At 40.1% G+C, this 19,256-nt stretch overlaps 1 protein-coding gene across 2 annotated transcripts in view; it reads left to right on the top strand.

The window, feature by feature from the left end:
• PTN (pleiotrophin) overlaps positions 1-6,947 on the top strand; it is a 109,595-nt gene extending 102,648 nt beyond the window's left edge. The window contains exon 5 of one of the 2 annotated variants that reach the window (XM_019959150.2): positions 6,192-6,947. In XM_019959150.2, the coding sequence (XP_019814709.1) occupies positions 6,192-6,247 (56 nt within the window). In that variant the 3' untranslated portion in view covers positions 6,248-6,947. The remainder of the gene's footprint in view (positions 1-6,191) is intronic. The other variant, XM_070788212.1, reaches the window with a different exon arrangement.
• Positions 6,948-19,256: the final 12,309 nt, after the last annotated feature.

Raw genomic sequence — 19,256 nt, 5'->3', positions numbered from 1 at the left:
GAGGCTCTGGGTGAAGGGAGAAGAGATTCGTTTACTGATCCACGGGGAGTTGCTTTGGAAAATAGCTGACCTGCTTAGGGACATTTACTAAACTTGCTCTGGGTAGTTGATGAAATAATTTCCTCATCTCCACTAAACCCTCTGTTAAGTCCACATTACTCACCACGCTTTCATAGCTGAACTTGCTATTTTGAGGCAACACAGTTAAGTGTTGAGTCACCCCTAAGTGAATGCGGGCAGACAGAGGTTGCTCAAAGGTTCCTGACATGCTTAGTCTGCATTTTGACACAGAAGTATACTATTTTTAATGTACTGTACTTGATGTCAAAAGTAAACTTGTGTAGAAGGGCAGGTAGTAGAGAGGAGAGTGGTTGGTGTTGTTATGAAATAGACTTGAGCAAAAGGAAGGTGGGCAGTGAGGGAAAGGGCAGATATTAGCACATCACTGAGGAGCAGCCCTATGAAGGTGGATATATATAGTGGGATGTATATATTCCATACGGGCTTCCCAGGTGGTGCTAGTGGTAAAGAATCTGCCTGTCTGCCAGTGCAGGAGTGGTCAAGAGATGTGGGTTCAATTCCTTGTTTGGGAAGATCCCCTGGAGGAGGGCATGACAATCTACTCCAGTATTCTTCCCTGGAGAATCTCATGAATAGAGTAGACATTAGGGTCTCAAAGAGTTGGACACAACTGAAGCTAGTTAGCATGCATGCACGCATATATTCCATATATAATTCTAGAAGTATTACAAATGTATTGAGTCCATAAAAGAAGAAATGGCATGACATTACAAAATAAGAAATTGAAGAGGAAACAAATTATTACACAGATGTTGGACTGAACCATATCTGAGAATAATCAGAATTAAAAACTAAGAGATGATACTTTTGATTGTTAAATATACAGAAATTTCTTCTTGTATTGTGCCACTTGATAGACACGACCCTCATTTAACCTGAAATATTGGGGAATTCAATGAACGGTGCCATGGTGGGAAGCCGAGCCAGCTAGTACCTAGATCCCTGGTGGATCACCGAGCTGTATGTTTACAATTCAGCAAGCCTTGTTATCAGTTCAGAAACACAGCTGGGAAGGAATTAGAGATTTCCAGGTGACTAGGCAGCTGATTCTTAAGCACAGGTGAGTTCCTTCAAATAGGTTCATGAAGTGTTACAAACGTGTTGGTTGTATCCAGACTTTGGGGCTTATTTACATGGTTGACAGTAACTTGATCCTTTTCCTTCACTCAGTTTTCATGATTTGTTGAATGAATCTCCACAGGTTATATTTAGGACTCTCTGTGACACACTACCCACTGTCCTTGTCCATGGGCACTCTTGACCTCTAAAGCTTTGGTGTCCATTTCTGAGAGTTCATAGCTTCCTCTTATAGGAATTCTATCTCTTTAGAAGGTAAACATATTTTCCTATTTTAATTAACAGTTCCTCTCATCAGTGTAATGACCCAAAGCCATTTTATTTGAAATAGTAGCAAAGAGATGTTGACCCAGTTAAAATCTAAGCCCCTCTCATATCATTTCATCTCTTAATTTTCTTTCATTTTCTATATATGCCATAGGTCATCTGAAAAAAAGAAATCAAACCAAGACATTTTGCTAAGAAAATGAGATTACTTTATTCCAGAATTTTCAACTCTTCTGCTTCTTAGAATGCCATCTCCTCTCAAAGTCTTCAGAAAAAAATCTGTGATGTCTTTCTTTCAATTCCCACTTACAGTCTTATTTCTTCTAGGTGTCCCTAATAATGGAAATGGGAGTGGGTGTTTACTTGTACTAACCACATGACGATCCTATTCCTAAAAGGACCTGTGGATGGGTGGAAAAGAGACGATGCATCCTGTTTGATGATTTGCCTTTTGAGAAGGAGTTTGCTGTGATCGATTCTTTTTTTAAAATTCGTATTTATTTATTTATTTGTTGCTGGGCCTGGTCTTCATTGCTCTGAGCAGACTTTCTCTAGTTGTAGCGAGTGGGGGCTACTCTTCGTTGCAGCGTATGGCTTCTCATTGCCGTGGCTTGTTGCAGAGCGTGGGCTCTAGGCACGCAGGTTCAATAGTTGTGGAGCAGGAGCTTAGCTGCCCACTGGCATGTGGCATCTTCACTAACCAGGGATCGAACCTGTGTTCCCTGTATCGGCAGATGGATTCACAATAACTGGAGCACTAGAGCATCCCTGTGATAGCCTTATATAAGTTGTTGATAAAAATTTAAATTTGTACTTCCTTTCAAGAAAGAAATACACCAGTACATACCTAGAGCTTTAAAAATACTGTGTTCTTTGATCCAGTAGATCCTCTGTTAGTAATGTACACTAGGGCAAAGTTTAAACAAACAGTGATTTGTCTGCAAAACACACATTGCCTCATTCTTTATAATAACAAAAAATGGGGACATGTGGGAACACGCCGACTGACCAACAAAAGAAGAAAAGTAGGCAGAGATGTCATAAAAGAATGCTACTTGGTCATGTCTCAAAGTATATGAAATGGCAGGGAAACTAATATAACAGAATTTTTCATATAATATATTCTATCAACTGTCATTATGTTCTTAAAGTATATTACATTTATTGGCAGAAAGGAAACATAAATAGAACTGTTTGCTGGAAGTGCTATCTCTATATTGTGAAACCATGGGTAATTTTTTTTTACCATATGTTTCTTTATTTTTATATAAATAGGTATTACTCTTAAAGCTGGAAAACTAATACTTTTTAAAAAGAATGAAATAACTCCGAGAGGAGAAATTCTCTCCCCCCTCAGGCTAAATCTACCACAGACATACTTTTTCTCTATACCGATTTATTGTCTTTTATGTAACATGCATCTGTGATGGTAGCAAGAGAAATAGGGACTGAAGCCATAAAAATAGCTGCCACATATCCATGATCTTTGGGGCTTACCAGGTGGACCTAGTGGTAGAGAACCTGCCTGCCAACGCAGGACACTTAAAGAGACATGGGTTGGATCCCTGGGTTGGGAAGATGTCCTGGAGGAGGGAATGGTGACCCACTCTAGTATTCTTGCCTGAGAATCCCACGGACAGAGAAGCCTGGTGGGCTACAGTCCCTAGGTTTGCCAAGAGTCGGACAAGACTAAGATGACTTAGCACAGCCCAGCACAACACAGACAGGGTAAAGCTAGAGAGGATGTTCATCAGTTTTTGAGGCCATAGAGATAAGCAGTGACAAAGGTCACTAAATATATATAAAGGTCACAGTGTGAGAAATCAAATTGACTATGCTGCTAAGTCGCTTCAGTCGTGTCCGACTCTGTGCGACCCCATAGACGGCAGCCCACCAGGCTCCCTCGTCCCTGGGATTCTCCAGGCAAGAACACTGGAGTGGGTTGCCATATCCTTCTCCAGTGCATGAAAGTGAAAAGTGAAAGTGAAGTCGCTCAGTCGTGTCCGACCCTCAGCGACCCCATGGACTGCAGCCTTCCAGGCTCCTCCTTCCATGGGATTTTCCAGGCAAGAGTACTGGAGTGGGGTGCCATTGCCTTCTCCGAAATTGACTATAGACAAATACAAATTCTTTCCACTACCTTTTACTGAAGACTCCTCATTTTACCTATTTAGATTGAACCCAGAGTGGACTTAAGGTGTGTAGTGTGTCAAAAGAATGCCATGGTGACTTATTTGTCAGTTGCATTAAAAATATTGATTGATATTGTGCAGATTTTATGGGCAATTGCTTAGTTTCTTGGTATTTAATTGTTGTTAAATACCAATTTAGTGGTATTAAAATTTAATGGCATTAACAACCAATAATGGTTGTTCATTGATGAATATAAAGTAAATGTCAGGCTCAGGTAACAGAGAGAGGTGCTCTTGTTTTTACCAAGGACAACTGAGGAGAAATTCCAGTTCCCAAAGTGTTGCCTACATTACTTAGATCAAATAGTTTCCAATATTCAGAATAACTTTAAGCTTTATGAAATAAAATTTTACCAACACCTGATGAGTGTGGGATTCATTTACTTACATATTGAAATAGGGACATGATAGCCAAAACATGTGAACTGTTGCCCCAAACATCCTCTCCTGGAGGCTAGAGGATTATAAATTACTGAGGCTTCCCCAGTAAGGGATTTGGAGAAAATGAGACGAGGGAAATAAGAGTTATATTTCAGCTGTCATCCTAGATTATTCCCTGAGGATACCATCTTAATATACAGCTGTTACTTCAAATGTCAACCAAAGACTGGGGATTATTAAATGTTCAGATATTATTTGTTCAGAAACTGAACAGAAAACCTTATTTGACCTTAGAGGTATCTTTAAACTTGGAAGTTCTGGTCATCTCACCTATAATAGGTCAAAAAAGAGACATTATAATGACAAGTAGAAACAGAGAGAGTGAAAAAGTGTTACTTCAGTATGGAGAGGGAAAAAAAAATCTGAGGATGTTTGTGAACAAAATGAATACTTTTGAGCAGCAACATTTTTGCAACTCCTGACCTAATTGTGTATGTTGCACCCTTGAAGCTTGAATAAAGGAAGTTTAGGACAATGGAGAAGGCAATGGCACCCCACTCTGTTACTCTTGCCTCGAAAATCCCATGGAAGGAGGAGCCTGGTAGGCTGTAGTCCATGGGGTCGCGAGGAGTCGGACACAACTGAACGACTTCACTTTCACTTTTCACTTTCATGCATTGGAGGAGGAAATGGCAACCCACTCCAGTGTTCTTGCCTGGAGAATCCCAGGGATGGGGGAGCCTGGTGAGCTGCCGTCTCTGGGGTCGCACAGAGTCAGACATGACTGAAGCGACTTAGCAGCAGCAGGACAATTACTTTGTACAGAAATACTACTACGCCTAATATATAATGGACTTCAGAACAATCTGAAGAGATGGTAAGGATAAGAATGGAAAAAGTTCAAGCTCTGCTTAAGTATAAGCTGAGTTTTGTATACCACTTGTGGTTGGGGTCATGTCCCCTCTCATCATAAACCTCTGACCCTCTTGGGCACGTGCCCTGTGATCCCATGAACAAGTCCCTACTGGCCACTGTTTCTGTCCTGATATTCCTCATTCAATGACCTGCTCAGTGCAAACGTCTTGGTGATGACAAAGAATATTAATCCTATAGAGCAATCACCCCCTTGTTCTTATAATAAGTGCTAACCTTTATTGCCATTTTATTGTCCCATGTTCTGTTCTCAGTGGATCTGATACAACTCATCGAATTTGGATATGAACCCAATGAAGTGGTACTATTCGTATGCTCATTCACAAGTGAAGAATCTGATTCACAGATATACAACTTTCTCAGAGTCTCACATTAACTTAGTGATAGAGTCAGAATTTAAACTCCAGCAGTCTGGCTCCAGCCCCTAACCCATACATGTCTGCCACTATGTGGACTGAATGGGGAAAGTATTTAATATCTGAAAAACACTTAGCAATATCCTTGCACTCGCTAGCCTGGTGATGCTGACCATTCTCATCTTTGGAACCAAAGCTGACATGTCCTATTCCATACTGTTTTCTCCTAGGCTTAGGAAAAGGGAAATGACAGATGACTGAATGGAAAAGGATGAAGTCTTTTGGTTTAAATCCTAATAGTTTTACTTACCTGGTTTAGCCCAGGTTGGTCCATCTTACTTGCTTCACCAAGGCTAGGAGTCTCTGTAGAGTCAAAGCTCCATGTTTGGTAGATTCAGAGGTGGTCCTTCATCTGTGACTAGGTGGCCAAATGTATAAACAGAAGACACATCAGGAGAGGATACCTCAGGAGCAGAAGCACTTTGAAAATGATAACAGGAAAAAAAAGCTTATCACCTGTCCCATGGAAAGGCAATGTGGGAAGTGAGGGTCTGGGAGAGCGTTGGTAGCTCTCCATTGAGCAGTGTATTCTCTCAGAGAGGCCGGCTGTGTTTCAATTTTCTAAGTGAGACCCCCAGACAGTATGTTGTTTATCAAATGGGGGCAACCACTATGAAACCAGGCATTTACAGGTGTTCACACAGGAAGCTGTATTACTCCTGCCTATTATCATAGGCACACTCTGGCAAAAGCACGTGCACACACACACACACACACACACACGCACACGTACTTTGTCTATGCATTTAATCATTTCATTCCTGGCCATTTATAAAAGTGGCTCCCTCTCTCATAGCTTACTAATGTGATACTTTTTCCTCTCTTTCTTTTATTTTAATCACAGCAGAATCTAAGAAGAAGAAAAAGGAAGGCAAGAAACAGGAGAAGATGCTGGACTAAAAGCCACCACCTTCCGTGGACCATGAAAAGGACATCAGCAAACAGGATCAGTTAACTATTGCATTTATATCTACCGTAGGCTTTTTATTCAAAAATTATCTATAGCTTAAGTACACAATAGGCAGAAACAAAATGAAAAGAAAAATTTTGTAGTAGCATTTTTTTTAAATGTATCAATATACCATAGTACCACTAGGGACTTATAATAGAGGACTGTAATCCTATTTAGAATGTTGACTTATAGTACATGTTAAGTGATAGAAAACTGAGGTAAGTTTTTTGAAGTTATGTGATATTTTACATTACATTTTTTTTTTACATTTTTTTCTTTTGGCAGCAATTTAAATGTTATGACTATGTAAACTACTTCTCTTGTTAGGTAATTTTTTTCACCTAGACTTTATTTCCCAATTGAGAAAAATATCTACTAAACAAAGCAGCAATAAAATATGATCATCCTATTTGAGGAAAATATCTCTTTTTCTGCCAGTGGATTTTTAAAAAATTGTAGTCAACAAAATGAGGGGAGGGTGGTCAGAGCATGTCCTAGTTCAATGTTGACTTTTTTAAAAAAAAGAAAGCATTAGAACATGAAATTATTTCACTTTGGCAGAAATATTTGTTTTTTGATGAAATTATTTTTCCATTGGAGGAAAAAAAAAAGACGAGGAAAATAAATCAAGGTGATGCTGAAAAAAAAGATGCTTTTGTGTGCAATAATTTGATATTGTAAGCCTTCTCTCTTTGTCATCTATGTTCCCCCAGCTCATCTGTTAGCAGAGAGAAATGATCATACAAACTAATTAAATCATTCTTGCGCACAGATGTTGTAGAGGGTTGACACAGCTGTAGATGTAGGTCTGTAACTCTATTTTAAACTTTCTATCCGTATATAATACGTTGGACTGGTGCTACCGAATTAAAGTTCCAAACTAGTCTAGGGTTTGGTGGAACAGAAAAATGCTCTTCTTCTATTGAGTTTGGACTTTGTCGTTGTTCAGTCGCTAAGTCATGTCTAATTCTTTGTGACCTCGTGGACGGTAGCACACCAGGCTCCTCTGTCCTCCACTGTCTCCCAAAGTTTGCTCAAATTCATGTCTGTCAAGTCAGTGATGCCATCTAACCATCTCATCCTCTACCACCCCGTTCTCCTTCTTTCCCAGCATCTTTCCCAACATCAGGGTCTTTTCCAATGAGTGGTTTCTTCACATCAGGTGGCCAAAGTATTGGAGCTTCAGCTTCAGCAGCCCTCCTTCCAGTGAATATTCAAGGCTGGGTTTGCATATTAACACCAGGCATAATGGTTGCTTGTTACTGGTTTCTATAAACCAATGGTTCCTACTCTATCTCTACTATATGAGTACCACAGACTAGATATGCAAATAAATCCCTTATCTTCTGGGCTCTAAACACAGTTTTTAAGTAAATACAACTATGCTTCTATTATTCAGAGAAATAACACCTCAGAAGTCAGCTGGGATTAACCTCAAAGTATTTCTCTTGAAAAATCCACCTTTACTTTTAAAGGGATAAGACTCAATAAATAACACTTACCTATCAAGATAACTCTAAGTCCACTTTCAGAAATGACGGTTTCAATACCTTTCAATAAACTAATTACAAACTGGTCTAATGATGCAGCCAAAGTGCCTTCAAAGTTGAAATATTTTTGTCACCTGGTCAAAGACTCCACTTGAGCTAGGAATGTTGACGGGGTCCATATCTCCCCACTAAATCAAAGCCAACTGCCAGTGGGCAGTAGAAAAAGGAATGAATCTCTAGGCACATATGTGGAACAATTTATAGACTGGTGCTTAATAAGAGCAGAGTACCTTGTAAAGTGCAAATGCAGAAACATGAATAGTGAATGCAGTTCTTTTACAGGTGAACTTTAATAGGCTAAAGGTACTCATGGGGATGGATGGAGGGGATGAAAGGGAGGCATTATCCTGACTGGGTTTTGTTGACAGCAAAGACTCTGCAAGGAGAGGCATGGTGGAAAAGCCTGAAGAATGTTTTGTTAGCCTCTCACCTAATATTGCTCCTCCATCATCATTTAGCCAAAATAGCAGCCCATGAATCAGTAATGAGCTGAGGTGAACTAGAACACAATCTCCCACAGGAAAAGCAGTCCTGTAAATAATCATGGCATTCCCTCTTTCTTTAACCTTACGACATGGCAGGAAGCCAAAGGCGCTCTGCTGTGTGAAGGGTGATTCTTAACACATCATACACTAACTCCCTGATTTTCTGTGAGGGCAAGGGTGCGGATGCTAATCTCCACTGCATAGAGTGTGAAATACTTAAATTCTCAAGAAGTATTCCATCCCAGCCCCAACTTTAAACACCTTGCTAAATCTTACTGAAGTATTGAAAACATAAATACAAAAGGACAGGCTCTGAAAATCACTGACTTGACAAATAGGAAAAGAAAGACCATTTTCAGTATTTCATAGAGTGCCCCAGCAAGCTCTCTCTTCCAATCATTCTGAGTTTTATGAACTTATTTATCCTTGTGTTCTTTAAGCCTGGAGGAAGGAAAGAGAAATGGAAAGAAATCAGCTATGTTTCCTTAAAGGACGTTCGACTGAAGAAAGTTTTCTCCCAATTACCAAAAACAGTCTTCCAGTTACCAAACGTGTCCTTATTCAATATGGTGACCATATCCTTCACACTTGGATTTTGACAGGCTTTCTTATTTGTCCTGATTGTATGAATCCTATCACACTATATTCCTAGAATGACATCATAATGTCTTGTTAATTCTGTAAGAATAGAACTCCAAACAGAATTTAATGCTCTAAATAGTTATCAAGTTCTACTAAATTGTGGAGGTATTAAAAAAAAAAGAACTATATAATTTCATTTATGGGTCCTTGACCATACGAAGCCTTATTTAAGAAAAGAAACATTACAGTCCTTTACCCGCTGAGAAGACAGATTTCTTTAGGAATAAGAGATAACACATATTTTCCCATAATATGTAACTCTTGGTTCCATATATCTGAAAGTCTGAAATTGTTTCATAACTTCTTTGGTTTAAATGAAAAACAAAGGTAAATATGCTTTAGGAAGCACTGAATGAGGCAATATAAAATACTATCTTTCACCAATTGAATTATTTTAAAATAATTTCCAAACATAAAAATTCAAATTTTATCAACCTTTAGTTGTGGGATTCTCTAATGGAGTGAAACAAAGGGCTTTATTCCCATTAACTTTCTCCAGAAAATAATGCAACAGATCAGCATCCTTAGATGTGCAATATTGATGCATTTGATCTCAATCTCTTTTTTCTCTGGCTTGCTTTTAATTTAATTAGTTTTAAGCCTTAAGCTTTTAAAAGTGAAATCAATCAGAAGGCGAGAGTGTAGAGAATCATGTTCCAACGCTTCTCATGTAAATTCAAATTTTAGATTCTTCTTTGGAGTAAAACAGGCTCCTCACTGTCTACAAGCTTATTTCTGAGTTACAAAAATTCTCTCCATGTTTTTCCCTATCTTATCATGTTTTCCTCCTGCATTCTCGTACTCAGTCTGGGCTGCCAGAGGACACTTTTTTCTTGCATCTGGAAATTTAAGCAGCAGACAACTTATTTAAGCAGACAGTAATGTCTCCAGGTCTGTCAAATAGATGCATTTTCAATCTTCCAGTACTTTCAAAGAAGACAGAATCTTGGAATACATTTCCATAAAGGGTAAGGAGCATAATGTTATTCAGAGCATTTAGCAAGTAATACCTGCCTCATACTTATTGGACTTTAATTCTCCTAGAAATAAAATATAGGGAACATTTTAATCAGAGAAAAACTTGTCATGATCTTAGCAATCCATCCCCCCCCTCAATGTTTCTCTTCTTCCCAGTCTTTCAATTTTCCAAAAAAGGCACCAGAAGTAAAGTAAATGTTCAGTCCTATTAGGGTCACAAGTAAAATCATGTCATTCAAGAATATTTCAACACAAATGAATGCAAACTGACATGTGTTCCATTTTTTTTTAATTTAAAAAGAAAAATAAAGAACAATTAGCTCTTAATATCTAATTTCTATAATATAATTTTTAAAGGACAAAACCTTGACCAGCAGAACATTGATGTATTTAGATATATATATCTCATTACAACTACAATATTAAATTGTTAGTAGTATTGGCCAAGGTTATATGCTCATGCTCAGTCACCCAGTTGTGTCTGACTCTTTGCGACCCCATGGACTGCAGCCCATCAGGCTCCTCTGTCCATGGGATTTTTCAGGCAAGAATGCTACAGTGGGTTGCCATTTCCTCCTCCAGGAAATCTTCCTGACCCAGGGATCAAACCCACGCCCTGTACTGCAGGTGGATTCTTTACTACTGAGCCACTGGGGAAGCCTAAGAGGGTTATATATCTAGGTATTGCAATGTATTTTCTTTTGTTCTTTGGAAATGTTCATGGAAGCCATACAATTTATGTTAGAGAATGACAACATGGAAAATCCTGACATCATGTAGTTAAACTGTGAATGGAGGAATACCTTACAGAGTATAAACATGTAGTGACTGAATCCATATATGCAACTTGCTCTTGGTGGAGATATAAAATATTACATAAAATACATTAATTGCAATGAATCATTTGTCTCCTGTCTTTTGGTTGTCAGATCCATCAAATACAGGAGAAAGAAATCTTCAAGTATCTTAGTTTATGAGATTCTTGGAGAATTACATGAATATCTCAGTTGCTGTAAATGACCAACAGATTGAGATGCTTGCAATAAATGATATAAATTTTAGACTTCTAAGTCCAGAGTTGTATGCTTTTAAGGTGGTCATAGCTAATAACTCAGCTTCTCATCAGTTTCATTAGAGATATGCCAATCTGCTATCTTGCAGCAAGGAGGAAGAGAGAGTTTTTAGGGGTCTATTCTGGGATGTGGTCAGGAAGAAAATGGGCAAGTTGTGTGTAACTGTTCCAATTAAGAATTCCTGAAGTCTCTGAATTCCTTCCCTCTATATTAAGCTAAAAAATATCTGGCCATTTAAAGTAGATTTCTATTGGCACCATTTGGTTTATGAGTTAAATTTGGCAACTTAACCAACACTGGAAATTGAACCCAGACTCTGGTGAAGGCATCCTTATCAAGAACCTTGATCATATCGAAAATGGGATTCCACACTCCTAGAAAGTGCATTTCTAAAGCCCATTTGAACAAATTTTATTCTATGATAATTATATTGATTGAGATTAATTCCTAAAAATCTTGTTGAATATATTTCCCCTTCCAAATTCTGATTATACATTTCATCCCATAGTCTCTGTTTAGTTTAAATTCATTAATTTATGCTTTCCTGTGTACAAATTGTTTATTAAGTGCTCAGCACAGTTACTGGTGCCAGGGGTGCAGCAAAGAACAAAATGAGCTGCCCCCCCCACCCAGACCAAACTCCTGTTTTCATGGAATTCACACTCTTGCTGGAAACATGTTTTGGTTACATCCCACTGCATACAAAACCACCTAGTTCATCTCCTGCCTCTCCTGGTGGGCTGACTGGACTCATCTGGACTCAAGTGCTTTTGTTCCGTGTGATGTTAGTTTGAAGGGCTTGGATGTCCAATGTCCAACGCAGCGTCCTCTTGTGCCTGACCTCTTAGTGGAAACAGCTGGAGAACTGGAGTCAAGTGGGCCACTGGAGGGCTGGGCCTCTCAGTTTCTCCATGTAGTCCACGGGCTCACTCTTTCCGCAGGGTGTTGTCTGTCTCTACAGAGTCTACCCAGGGGAGTTACCAGCCTTTTCACGGGGTAGCACAGAGCCCTCCCAAGCACAAAGTCGGAAGTCAGCATGCCCTCTGAAGGCTTAAGCCTGGAACTGGCTCAGCATCCTTTCTGACAGATTCTCAAGGTTCAAATGAGTTGCAGAGCTGCCCAGATTCTCCAGGAGGGGGACTACCCGAGGGAGTGAGTCCCAGGAGGCGGGGTTCACTGGGGACTATGTCTGGGAACAAAGGACACAAAAAAGTAAAATATATAGTGGATGGTAGTTAAGTGCAACAGAGAAAATAAAACAACAAAGGGCAACACAATATTGGGCAAGTGTTGCAATTTCAAATATAACATCCAGAGGAAATCTCCAGGAGGAGGTGACATTCAAGCCCCCAAAAGTTGGAAGGAGGTGAGGGAACAAGTCAGGCAGGTGTGGGAACTTCCCTGGTGGTCCAGTCGTTAGGAATCCGCCCTGCAGTGCGGGGGACGCAGGTTTGATCCCCGGTCGGGGAACTGGGTTCCCACACACTGTGGAGCAACTGGGCTCACGCGCTGCAGCAACTGGGTCCACGTGCCATCCTCGCTGGCAGGAGAGTGTGGCAGGAGAGACGGCAGCAAGGGCGGAGAGTGCAGAGGCCTGCAATGGGAGCTCCCAGCACCTGAGCAAGAACAGGGAGCCTGGGGTGAAGCAAGCAAAGGGGAGAGGGGTTAGAGATCAGGAGGGTCAGGGGACATGAGGTCAGTACCAAGGCGCTTTGGCGCCACAGGATCCATTCAATTTCTCCTGTGGGGGACTCTGCTTCCTCAGTCAAAGAGGGGGAGGGCAGACCAGGAATGTTGGCAAAAGCGCCGGTGGCTCAGGTTTCTTCAGGCTTAAATGTTTACTAATATATCTGCTGCACAGCTCATATCCCATTATTTCCCTCGAGATCTATGCAAGATACGTGGCAGTATTCTCAATTGCCTTGATGTAACAAGCTGCACGGTCCATCTCCAGTTTGGTTTTCATCTGTCTCAGCCCCGTGACAACTAGTAAAAAGAGATGCATGGGGCATGGGGACAGGAAGACTCTGGATTTTAGTCCGTGCCTCCCAGTGAAAATGGTAATATTTGAGGTCACAGTTCCCTCAGTTTCATTTATCCAGAAACCAGATAAACAATCACAAAAGCCAACAGTTCCTAGAAGTTTCACCCACAGTGTTCCAGGCAGCCCCATCCATGACCTTATTTCCCAGCTCTCCTTTATATGACTTTAAATTTCCCGTATCAGAATTTTAATGTCGGTGCCATTGCTTTTTATGATATTTTAGCTTGAGAATTGATTCCACATACACCAGTCATCTCGGGGTGGGGGAAGGTCTGTGCCCTATTCTGTACCTAACAGCCTCCCTTTGCTTTGTGCTCATTTCTGCATCCTTCAGTGTTCTTTGGTTACAAGCAACAGAAACTGCTATTCTTGAACTGAACTGTGTGTGTGTGTACACACACAAAGGAATTCCTTGAAAGGATATTGAGTAGCTCAAAGAATTGAGTGGAAGAGCCTAAGGAAGGATAGAGGATCAGAGGAACATTGAGATAAAGACACAGACACCTAAGAATTCCTCACATGCCTCCGTTCCAAACTCGTTTGGTCCCTCCCTGCCCCTGCATTCTTGGGATGTGCCTCCTGGCGAGGAGCTGGGGTGACCTCTCTAGGGCCACGTGGCACTTCTGTTGTCAGAAGTCCATAGCCTTCTGATTGGCAGCCCACCAAAATCACACGGAGACCAAGTAGAGAAAGTCTTCAAAGAAGGACACACTTGTCAGAAATAAAAAGAAAACATTAAAAACGAAGATTCAAAGAATAAGTATTCTAGTTTTATTTTAATGACTTTCGAGTTAAAAATAAAGCATACTAGGAAATAAGCACTGACATCAGTTGGAACCATATTGTGCAGAAATTTGAATGAAAAGGAGCTTGTTAGGTGACAAAGAGTTGTTGGTATTTTTTAGTAGAAGATTGAAGTGAGAAACAGTGTTTACACTTGAAGAATTTTAGTCTGTCGCCTGGAAGTGGTTTATAAGGTGAATTTGAGTAGTGCAGCACTGAAAATGTGAAGACGATTTAGGAGGTTGTTGGACTTTTCCAACTGAGAAATAATGAAGGCCATCTGGATCTGTCATCCACTTTTGCCTCTGGCGACCCACTCATTTTTTTCGGTTTCTTTTTCTCTTCTTCTATCACTGTTGCCTGATTATTTTTGTTGTGATCCAAGGAGATTTGACTTAATAACACACTCTGCTTCATGCTTTGGGAGCCTGATGCTACATGGAATAGATACCTCAGAGAGTAAAGCCGATTTGGAGAGCTGACCAGTTGTCATAGACATCCTGCTTCTCTGCCTTCAAAGCCCTCTGTTTCCATTTGAATGATCAGGTTCACCTTGACTGACAGACTTAGTCCCAATACGGACTTTGTGTGAACCGTCTTCTCTGTCGTTATTTAAGATGATCTCTTACAATAAGAAGAAATTCGTCATTACTCTCATGCTCAACTTGCATCCAAGTGTAAGAAACCTCCATTTTATTACCCTTTTCTACTATGTCTTTAATTAACTTCTTTGTAGTTAGCCCGGTATCCTTACCTTATAAATCTGGGCTCCGTTTTCTGCTCTCAAACCCTTGCCCCAGTCGACACCACCACTGTCCTCTGTATAGTCCTGCTCTGAATCTCTTCCACATCTAGACCGACTCATCGGATGCAAATCAAATTTCCAGGCTAGGAAATTATCCCTATTTTGATTGAGCTTAGTGTACTTGCTGCCATGTTTCCTGGGCTATATTTCAGTAAATATTTCACTTTTTTCCGGACTTCCCTGATACTAGCCTCTGGCCAACCTGTGGCCTGTGTCTGTACTTTCCAGATGCTGAGCGCTGGCTTTTATCTGCTGGGCTGGACTTTCCCCCTCCCATTGGCAACTCTGTCTCCTCTACCATCATCAACTTTTCCTTTCCTTTGTTTCAGCAGCTCCTATCCATGTGTGGAGAACTCTGTTTTTATATGTAAGCCCTCCTGAATCTCCCTGCCTGCTTGAAGTTTTCCCCTTCATCTCCAGATAAATGCCAAAGTGTGCATGCACACTCAGTCGCAAAGTTGTGTTCAACTCTTTTGTGATCCCGTGGACTGTAGCTGGCCAGGCTTCTCCGTCCATAGGATTTCCCAGGCCAGAATACTGGGAAATGGGTTGCCATTTCCTTCTCCAGGGTATCTTCGCGACCCAGGGATCAAACCTGTATCTCCTGCTTGGCAGGTGGATACTTTACCATTGTGCCACCTGAGAAGCCTGTGCTAAGATAGGGAATTCATTTAAAGGGAAGAGAAAGGGACAAAGGAGAGAGTAAAGAAAATACAGAAGGGTGATGTAAAAGTTCATCTTATCTACATACTAATAGGGACTCTCCTAGATATCAATTTCATAAAAATTCTAGAGAGAGCTACTAGACGGAGTTGTTTACCTGGAAACTGTTGGAGAACTAATTTGATAGAGAAAAGGGTAAGGAATGCTAAAACCAAAATACTAATTCTAACGCAGTGATTCTTTATGTTTTTTTTTGTTGTTGTTGTTCCATGAGCTCCTTTAGCAGTCTGGAGAAGGCTGTGGATCCCTTCAAAGAATGCTGTAAATGCTTAATATAAGCTATATTGGAATATAAATAATTCCAATTATATTGAAATGCAGTTTCTATACTTAGAAACATTTTTGATGCAGAAATATTTTTGCTTCGCTATTAACTCACTAAATTAGATCTAGAGTTAAGTCTAATAACTATTGAAGATAGTGGTAATATGCATGATATTTGTAGCTATCTGTGATAACTGTAGTACAACGAGACTGTTATTTTCTTCATGACAAAGTCAAAAATCCTGCTTATACTCTTTTGGTTTGTTGCCTACATTTGCAAGGGAAGAGAATGTTTAATTTTAGTTCAGTTAGAGATGAGTGAAAATAAACATAATTTGTTTTCCTATTTAAGTCCTGGATTCCCACGTTTACTTCAGGCACTGGTTGGTTCAGAACCATATTCCAATCGAAGTCACAGTCATAAGCAAGACAGTAGTGTTGTACTGCAATCTTTAGTGGCCTCTTCCCTGGTGGCTCAGACGGTAAAGCATCTGCCCACAATGCGGGAAACCTGGGTTCAATCCCTGGGTCAGGAAGATCCTCTGGAGAAGGAAATGGCAACCCACTCTAGTACTCTTGCCTGGGAAATCCCATGGATGGAAGAGCCTGGTAGGCTACAGTCCATGGGGTCGCAAAGAGTCAGATACGACTGAGTGACTTCACCTTACCTTACCTTCAGTATTTTATCAGACTGGAAAACTGCCTTTCCTCCCTAACACTTCCTGAAATGTGAAAGTGTTAGTCACTCAGTTGTGTCCAACTCTTTGTGACCCTGTGGACTGTAGCCCACCAGGCTCCTCTCTCCAGAATCGGCCTGCAATGTGAGAGACCTGGGTTTGATCCCTGGGTTTGATCCCTGGGTCCGGAATATCCCCTGGAGAAGGGCATGGCAACCCACTCCAGTATTCTTGCCTGGAGAATTCCATGAACAGAGGAGCCTGGTGAGCTACAGTCCATGGGATTGCAGAGTTGGGCAGGACGGAGCTACTAACACTTTCACTTTCTTTACTGTCTGAGACACCAGGGAAGCCCCAGGCTCCCCTTCCTGCTAAGCTCCAAACACATCTTTCTTTTCCTCCTTGTTCCCATTATTTCCTCCTTTGGGATACTAGCTTTCCTTGTACCAATGCCACCACATGCTCCTCCAATTCTTACTGAGCTTTCTTTTAATTCATTGTTCTTGAACTCACACACTGGCTTATTCTTTAATTCAATGAACAGTTTTTAACTGTGACAGAAAAGGAATGTTACATCTCTGCCCAGATCAGACTTTTATGTAATGAATGAGTTTCTGAAACCTTATTCTATTCTTTCATTCTGAAAAAATAAATATTAATCTTTACATAAGAGAGAAAATTAATTTCATGTCAAAGTGATTATTAAAGCCTGATATGTCATTATTTTTCTCCATTATAAGTTAACACTAGGATGGGAAAATTGTTTATAATATGGGTCTTTCATTCTTTATACTATCTCTTGTTTAGTGTTTGTAATAAATGTATGGTTCTCAAAAGGAAATCATGTTATTTCTGAGAGTCATAAAGATGTTTTTTCTGACATCTGCCTAAGCTCAGCTTCTTCAGTAGCTAACTACCATCAACTCTGCTTCGTAATTCCTAATTATGTTTCTCTTTTCAGAATGGTTTTTAATTTACCATACTTCAATTTCTAAAATTATGTAAATTTATTTTTTTTTTTTTTGCTGATTTTCAGTAGTTGGGAATCTACATAGAGGAAGTCTCCCAGAACTTGAAAATATAGTTGAAAAAGAAATGGATTAATCAAAAAAAATCAATGATTACTAGGTCACATGCAAGGAAAACTTAAAACCAAAGGCTGTTTGATCCGGAAATTGAGTGGTGCAAGATTGATGTCACAGAATTATCAAAAAACGATGTGTCAATAAGAACTAGGAGTCTGGAGGTGGTGGGGAGAGGTGAGAAATGATGAGCAGTATAGGTACAGAGGCATTGCAGTAGTCCATGTGGGAGTGCCATTATGAACATACTCAGCAGAGGGGAAACCTAAGCCAAACACCTTATCACAACCACTGCCTCGACAGAACTGATCTCATGGAACAAACATCTGAGCCCCATTTATGTCCACACGTGGGAAGAAAATCAGCGTCATGTCAGAATGAGTATTGCAGCCCAGGAGAGTTGTTTTCATCACTATAAATCAATACGTGGGGATTATGATTTTTCTACTTCAGTTCTACATAGCTGAGTTGGTAAAGAATTCACCTGCAATTCAGGAGACCCTGGTTCGATTCCTGGGTCAGGAAGATCCACTGGAGAAGGCATAGGCTACCCACTCCAGTATTCTTGGGCTCCCCTTGTGGCTCAGCTGGTAAGGAATCCACCTGCAATGTGGGAGACCTGGGTTCGATCCCTGGGTTGGGAAGGTCCCCTGGAGAAGCGATAGGCCACCCACTCCAGTATTCTGGCCTGGAGAATTCCATGAACTGTATAGTCCATGGAGTCACAAAGAGTCAGACATGATTGAGCAACTTTCACTTTCTGTAACATGGTTAATGGGAGTCCCCTCTGCTTCTCATGTCCAGAGTTAGTATGCTGTTAATTCACTTGGAGTGAGTTGGGGTTAGTCCTTGAACCATGAAATGCTATTCAATGTAATGCAGTCCTGTGGTGTAATTTCCAGTGTGCAGTTTGCCTTTTCCAAGTGATACTTCTGTTTCATGTAACTGTTTTTGGAATTTTTACTGTTGATATAAGTCATTAAAATTGCCAGAGTCGAAAGTGCTCTGTATTAAAATATTTAAAATGATTCAACTTCATAGTAAGACAATACATATTCACAGTAATATGTACTTCTTTACTCCAATATCTATTGGGATGAATAGAATTAAACCCAAGTTAAGAAACCCATCAAAATTAAATTACCAGGAAATTGTGTTCCCAACCAGTGGACTGCAAAACAAACTTTAATAACCCTCTGAAAGAAGTATCTTCTCACATTTTATGAGAGTGGAGAAAAGAGAGACTTCAGGATGATGCACATAGAGAGGAGAGTTCTTATATGTCAAGAAAAATCTTCAAGATTGGAATGACACTTCTTACAGTATTTACATGAGCTGCATAAAGACTCATAGAAAATGTGTGTGTAGACTGTCATTATTATAGTATCTGGTCATGTTCTGGCTAGCTAAAAAGCCAGTTTGAAAGGAAAATTTTAAATAGGGCAGAGATAAATAACACACAGCAACAGGAGATTTATTTTCTTTCAGTCATCCTGTCACACGATGAGCTCATTTTTAATGATACTCCAATGTATACTAAGCACAGCAAGTATTATTAAAGAATAAAATATTCTGCCAATGTGGAAAATATATGAGATGTGTGGTCTTTCTATCATTATCTTGATTAACTGGATAGAATCCATGAAAATATGTATTTGCTCTCTGGGTTTTCCAGCAAAATCCCTCACATAGTTTTCCTATCCAGGAACTCTGATTGAACTGTCCTGAGTGTATTTATTTAAGTTATTACTTTTTAAACAAATACTCTAATGTATTGCCAAATGATGTGCGTGTGCATACCGCTCTCCCTTCCCAAACACACCCTGCATTTGGCTGCCTCAAAGAAGAAAG

The sequence above is a fragment of the Bos indicus genome, chromosome 4 (genome assembly GCF_029378745.1).
Source record: "Bos indicus isolate NIAB-ARS_2022 breed Sahiwal x Tharparkar chromosome 4, NIAB-ARS_B.indTharparkar_mat_pri_1.0, whole genome shotgun sequence".
Classification (NCBI taxonomy): domain Eukaryota; kingdom Metazoa; phylum Chordata; class Mammalia; order Artiodactyla; family Bovidae; genus Bos; species Bos indicus.
This window is presented reverse-complemented; position numbering and strand designations above follow the sequence as displayed.